Source organism: Ruditapes philippinarum, unplaced genomic scaffold, assembly GCF_026571515.1.
Source record: "Ruditapes philippinarum isolate M1 unplaced genomic scaffold, ASM2657151v2 ctg1202_1_1_1_1, whole genome shotgun sequence".
Lineage (NCBI taxonomy): Eukaryota > Metazoa > Mollusca > Bivalvia > Venerida > Veneridae > Ruditapes > Ruditapes philippinarum.
In genome coordinates this window covers 132,253-139,259 of record NW_026857598.1, presented here as the reverse complement: position 1 = coordinate 139,259, position 7,007 = coordinate 132,253, and the positions used below count along the sequence as shown (strand labels likewise).

Sequence of the window (7,007 nt, the reverse complement as noted above, 5' to 3'; positions counted from 1 at the left end):
CCCTTTCATCACCATCTTCATCATTAACTTCTTTTTCAAGCATTATTTATAATTATCATTCATCTACACATGTTAAACATCCGCTAGAAAATAGGGTCAAAATATAGCGTGCGACATATCGCAATTAAGTATAATTTGATACAGGGTGTCACCAGTAAACAAACAATCACAGTATGGTAACATGTACTAATAAATTATGACCCTTTTTAATCAAAAAGAAAATATTTACTTTCCAAGCGCGCGGCAACGGGGAATATATATTCAACGATACACAGAATACTTTGAATCAAGGTTATTTATTCGAAAAAAAAGTGTCATACAGATGGCGCTATAATTGCTTTAATTAAAAAAAAGTTCGTGTCACTTATTAAAGCATCTGTTTCATATATTTCATGGTTATGTATAAAGTAAGAACTGCAATGTACATCATTTCTAAGTTTTGGAAACTTATTCAACATCGTTCTGCATTTCACCAACTTTGCACTCGCAGAATGTCCATCATTAATATTACTGATTGTCAATTTTTGGTTATTATATCTGTTTCTTCTTCTTCTGTTTTTATATATCAAGTGGAACTAGACAAAACAAATAAAAAATTATTCCATAGATGTATTCACGCAGCCTTTTACTAAAAGATTTCCATTTCTGCAGTCGTATAAGGCAGGCCAGACGAAAAACTTTATCATTTTGGCGCTTGATTTGTCACATGACCACCATAGTTTATGGAGCTCCTCGTCGAAATAAGTGTCACTTGTGCTTAACCACATTGGTGATTGCTGTACAACCATTTGCCAAGTCACGCATGCGCACTGTTCCATATATCTATTTATAGATTTATGACCTAATACTCCTTCGAATTGGTCCCATTCGTTTGCACATCTCACCTTTTCTTTACATTTCTGTAGAAAAGAAAAAAAAAGAAAAATAGATAAAAGAAAAAAACAACTGAAATTTATAGAGTGCATTGTATAAATTACACACTTTTGTTCAAGTTGTGCAAATTCAAATCTAAATCCGGAGGTCGTAAGCCCGATTCCCATCAATGATGAGATTCTCTTACACAAAGGATGAAGTAATCTTGTGTGACTTGGCGCATGTTTAGGCCTCTGGATATCAATGTGAAAAAAACTGAATTGTTTTGAATATTTAAGAAATAAGAGTTTAGAAAAAATATGGGATATACCATGCACGCAACTCTATAAGACCTTTTTTACAATATGATATTTCCATAGAAACGGAAGTAGCATTTCGCGCATGTGCATTCAAATGGATACCTCTAATTATGAATAACCTTTGAACTTCTTTACATACAATGACCTTTGAAAAAGGATATTATACTTGGTATCAACACTCAACTACTCTACACGCATGATGACTATCTAGCTTTTTTTGTAAATCAAACAACTAGCTGGTTTATCGGCTACTGAGTGCAGTAAAGTTACATATATTTTTACTTTGTGACGTTAATGACTGGAAATAAAATCATGAAATATCATTTGAGACAGGACATATGTAAAAGACAAAACAAGGAATCCATTTACAAAATGTAAACCTCAATAATAGAATAAATCTTTACGTTTTCATCATTAACCGTTAGTAAAACGTTGTAATTATTGTTGTTGTTTTTGTTGTAATTGCTGTTGTTGTTGCTGCTGCTGCTTGTTGTTGTTGGTGGTGGTGGTGCTGGTGTTATTGTTGGTGTTAGTGGTGTTGTTGTTGATGTTGTTGTTGTTTTGTTATTGTTACTGCTGCTGTTGTTAGAACTGTCAAAAACATGTTTAACTTACCGTGACAATTGGTTCAGGGTCTATATCTTCATAATTCTGACGTAGTACGTCTTTAATGCTGTGTAGAAGTTCGTCTGGTAAACATAAAGAATCTTTGGTACAATCCAGAAACGAACTGTCAAGCTGAAAATAAGTTATACCCAAATATGTTATTCTAATTATATCATGTAAGTATATGTAATAATTATATACTGTTAGAAATCGGAGGATCAGAGCAAATTTGTTCGAGATATCGGTTGTTAGAGCTAACCGAGGTTGAAATGCAATGTTGTCATTTGAAATTGATTAAACGATACATTTCAAATGTTGAAATAGACTTTCAGCTGACTAAAGAAAATGTTACTGTTGTTGTGTCTGGTCGTGTCGTGTTTTGTCCTGTCGTAGCTTGACAGTACCATGTCTGTCATGCTACGTTTTTCATGTATGATAATACGAATTATTTTATTAATTTAAACTCATATTCGTGAAATTGAAGCCTAAAATCACATTGTACAACAGTTTAAATAGGGTCATATAACCTGTCGCTGATTTGAGTTATATATAAGCAGTTTATGTAGGGTCATATAACCTGTCTTAAATCTTTATAAATGTAAATACATGTATGTTAATTATTATGAAAAAAGTATCTCATTTTGAAGAAATACAATGAAATACGTACAAGTTTACTTGGATCCTTCAAAAGACCTGCTATACCATTGTCTATATCAGTCAGAAGTTCTGTGCAAATAGAATACGTTACCTGAAACAGAAATTAAAACAAAAGGGTTACGTTTCTTAAAATATATACATGTATCATAAACATACAATATAAATAGTACTATAATTATGTTGCCTGAAATTGACATTTGAAAAAGAAAATAAAAATGTTTCCTGAACTATGCATCATCGGAATAGAATACATTACCTAAAATGTTTGTTAAAATATACGTTACCTGAAATAATTAAATTCAGGTAAAATACGTTGTGAAATATGTTACATGAATTAAATACAAAAGATAGCATGCATAATCTGAAATAAGAATTATGAAAGAATTCTTCACCTGAACTAAATACAATGTATTACAGTTCACCTTTGGTATGAAATATGTTTAAATATGTATATTTCATTGCCAAAATTTGTTCATTTCATGATAACATATAAATATATGGAAATTGTTGGTGACATTTATAAAAAAAAAATTTAGTCATTATTTAACAACCATTGACTTAAAAGACAGTGTTAAATGAAAAATATACATGAAATAAACTACATAGCCCCTCCCGCCCTGTCGCCCATTCTGCGGATTTTTTTTAAATGTCACAAGTCATGTTATAGTAACACTTTATTTCTAAATAATACTTTAATATTTTCTATACAATATGAGAAAAAGCCTCTTTAATTGTTTTTCATAACTTTTAAGTGCTTCAATTAAACACTCCATATCAAATTAGTACTTAAAACAGGTCAAAAGCCATGGAATACCATTAATAAATATCCAAAACAACATAAAAAGCGGAAGAAAACCTTACGCTCAATGATTAAACTGTTGTACCTCACTTCCTTATTGGTGAAATTGCCACGTGATGTTGTTCAAATGTTTTTGCATCCTTATTTACGTCAATAATTTGTTGTTTAAAAACATCAAACACTTTCAAGGGGTTAAATCGTTAAAGTACAGACTTGCACAACAATTATAATCAACATCTTAAAGGGACTCCACTGAGGTTTTTGACCTGACGGGACTGGCAATAATCTTCAAAGATTAATTTTCTTCTTGACCAAGTACTTGTATGCAAAATTTCAGATTATTTGCACACTCCGTTTATAATAATTAATCTTTTTGTAATAAATGACCCGAAATTGAAAAGATTTACAACGCTTTTCGCACAGATCGGGATAAGAAGAATGACACAAATATATGATTTAAAAGATATTTTTGAGTTTATTTCTTAATTTTAATATGCATATCTTTTTGTTTTAAATGCCCCTGTTGATCGATCTAAGAAATTCAATTTTTATGTTTTAAGATTTATGACCTGAGTGGAGTTCCTTTAAAGATGGTCAATTATACTTGACTCTGTGACTTCTCAAAATGATAGCAATGAGTGTTTAGCATTAAGCAAACGCAAACTATGCGATAGCACGGAACAGTATTTTACATTTTTATGTAGAACGTGTATTTTTAAATACATGTACTTTCATTTCTGAACCAAAATAGTTCATGTACATAGAAAACACTTACTTAAATGTAGATAACATAACATGTTTTGCTAGAACTTATTCAAGAATACGTAAGTTCAGCAGTAGGTTCAGAACTATGCAATGGCAAGTATTTTTTTGTATAACGAACTTGAATTTAATTGGAAAGTGAAAAGAAAAGGAGAATGTAGTGTGGTTAAAAAGATTAGGTTAACTGAATTAAAAGTAAAACTTTACATTTTCATTCATTCGACGATTTACATCTAACCTAAATGATAATGAGAGTGTTTATTTAACTGCAGAACACGAATAACAACTTTGTAATATTGCAAGCACTATCTTTAAATGAATTTATGATACTGGATAGGCATTATGTTAATATAGTTTTATATACACATTCTGAAAAAGGAAGTTTGTCGTATTATAAATTCGTAATAGATATTCATGTCAGGTTATAATTATGGCCGTTTATAAAAGTATGTTTGCAATATAACCCTCGCCCAGTGGCTCGGGTTATATTTCCAAACGTACGTTTATATATGGTCATATAACCTGTCAAAAATCTTTACAACTAATAATAAATACTAACCATTAATATGTCACATAGGAATTTGGTTATCATCTCCTCGTCCTCGTACCCAGCGTCCTCAAGACCTTCTTTAGCGTCCACCCATTGTTGAGACTCTAGATTATTATACAATAGAGCGATGTTACTAGGCCGACATTTCTCATTGATGTTCTCGACGAAACGGTTGTCTGCCCTTTTCATGGGTTTCACGCTGTTTGTACATCTGTAAAATATACAGGGAAATTTCATGCGCTCAAGTAATAAGTAGAAGAAGAAAAAGTTGGAAAAAAAAAATAATTGGATGTCTACTACTTTTGTTTCTTTTATACAGATGTATCTTTGACTGTAACATGTTATTTTTCTTCTTGTATTTGGTCTGATAAGAATGAATGAGTGTAGAAAACGGAATTGAAATAGTGCAACGGAACAGGGCTACACGATACGTCATTTTCCCTACCTAACGTTCATTTGGAAAGCCTTTGATTAACATGAATGCGTATGGGCTTTTTGAAATACGGAAAACGGCGGAATTCGCCGAATGTTTACGAGGTCATACATGAATTAAATACGAATCCCAACAAAACTTATCAAGATGTTGTGAATTGAAAGCAGATATATGTGTGTTACATGTGAGAACTGTATCTGTTAAAAAAGGTATGATCACCGCATTATCCCAATATTAAATAAATAGATTTTAAATTACAATTTCAAGAAAGAAAAACAGAAAAGAAGATATTTTGACAAACAGCGTTTGAAAGTATTACCAGCGAATCGATGTCAAAATCACTAAATTTTATGTTCAACCGTATAGCATTTGGGTTTCGTAAAAAACGTGCGAAATGTGATATAGAACATTCCCATTGTCTTCAATATATTATATATATGTATTCAATAACAAAATATCATTCGTTCATCATACCAAAAAATCATACATTTATCTTATTCAATCTAAATTCATACCTCATTTTCAACTTATCGTTCTCCGTTTTGACGGTGTCTAAAGACGATTCAAGAGTTTTCTGTTCTTGTTTTACTTTTTCAAGTGATTTCTGGGCCACGTCATGTGCAACCTTTGTTCTCTTGAACTCGTCCTGCAAAGTGAGATTTACTTTTTCAAGTTCTTTAATGCTGGTCATTGACTTTTCAAGTTGTGATCGAAGAGTTTCATTCTCTGTTTTGGATTTGTGCAATTCGGTTATAATTACTTCCCCTGGCCCTTGCGTTTTACTTTGCATTGTTTTTTCATCATGCATTTTTCCGTGTAACTTTTTCTTTAATTCGTCGTTTTCGCGCTTCATTTCATCCAGTTTTACCCAGAGCTGGCCCATACTTCCGCCTCCTGCGCGCGCAGGTTTTGGGGGAATCGATGGACGCTCGGTTTTGGAGCGCTTCTCTTGTAAAAGAGCTTCTATCAGTGACTTGGATTTCTGTAGGAGATGCTGGGTCTGTGGATCACGTCTTTTCATCATGAAAACATTCGCCAGAGACTCGCAAAAGTTCTTGGCATCCGCCTTCAAGTCTTTCTCCGACATTGTTGCCATGTTGCTTATCTGTAATGTCGATAATGATAATAATGACGTGAATGATTAAAGACTCGCAAAAGTTCTTGGCATCCGCCTTCAAGTCTTTCTCCGACATTGTTGCCATGTTGCTTATCTGTAGTGACGATAATAATAATAATTATGACATCACTGATTAAGGTTTTATATCACAAATAATACATAACAGGGTATTTCAAATATCTATCAATATCTATTTGAAAGGCCCTGACATAACACATTATGTCGTGTATATATATGATATAAACAATCTAGAAAGAGCATATCAAAAGTTCGCCAATTACAGTATATACATACATGTATAATTATATGTAATTTTAGTTTCGTATCATTTCGGTATTTGGTTAAAGTAGATCATGTAAATCTAATTTTAAATATCGTATTATTTATATGAAAATGTAATAAAATTCATGCCATGTCTTTGTTCGCGTTTTATTTGAACTGTGACAGTATTTAAATGGATAAAATGATTACCTTTTGTAAGTCAAGATGCTATTTTGAACCAGGATCCAACTTCTTGATGTATCTTTTATTGAAATATTCAAGGTCTCTAAATTCCCTCAACAGTTACTTCCATATTCATCCACTGTTCATTGATTTCCATAGAAATAGATTCTTCTGTGGAACAAACAGTGTGTTATGTGTGTGACCATGATGTTGAAAACCAATATCATTTTGCAGACTATTGATTGTCGTCTGCCAGCGCGGAGTGACTCAGGGCCAATATTAGTCAGAACTGCATTACAGACAGATATCTTTAGGGTTAAAACATTTCTACAGGGAACGCTCTTATTGATTTTAAATGAAGGGTTCAATTTATTGTCAGCTAAAGGTTGTTTTCACTTTAGGCTAATTTTATTGAGCGTTTCTACTGATCACGTGACTGAGCCAAATGACTGTGCCATAGAGGGCTT

At 32.3% G+C, this 7,007-nt stretch overlaps 1 protein-coding gene across 1 annotated transcript; it reads right to left on the bottom strand.

Annotated features, from left to right (window-relative positions):
* Positions 1-277: 277 nt before the first annotated feature.
* LOC132750271 (uncharacterized) lies at positions 278-6,797 on the bottom strand. Its single transcript, XM_060740215.1, has 6 exons — positions 6,568-6,797; positions 5,495-6,084; positions 4,556-4,757; positions 2,446-2,526; positions 1,788-1,910; positions 278-899 (listed from the first exon to the last, which is right to left on the bottom strand). Exons 2-6 carry the CDS (start codon positions 6,073-6,075, stop codon positions 597-599), a joined length of 1,290 nt encoding a protein of 429 aa, XP_060596198.1. The 5' UTR covers positions 6,076-6,084; positions 6,568-6,797; the 3' UTR covers positions 278-596.
* Between the last annotated feature and the right edge of the window lie 210 nt (positions 6,798-7,007).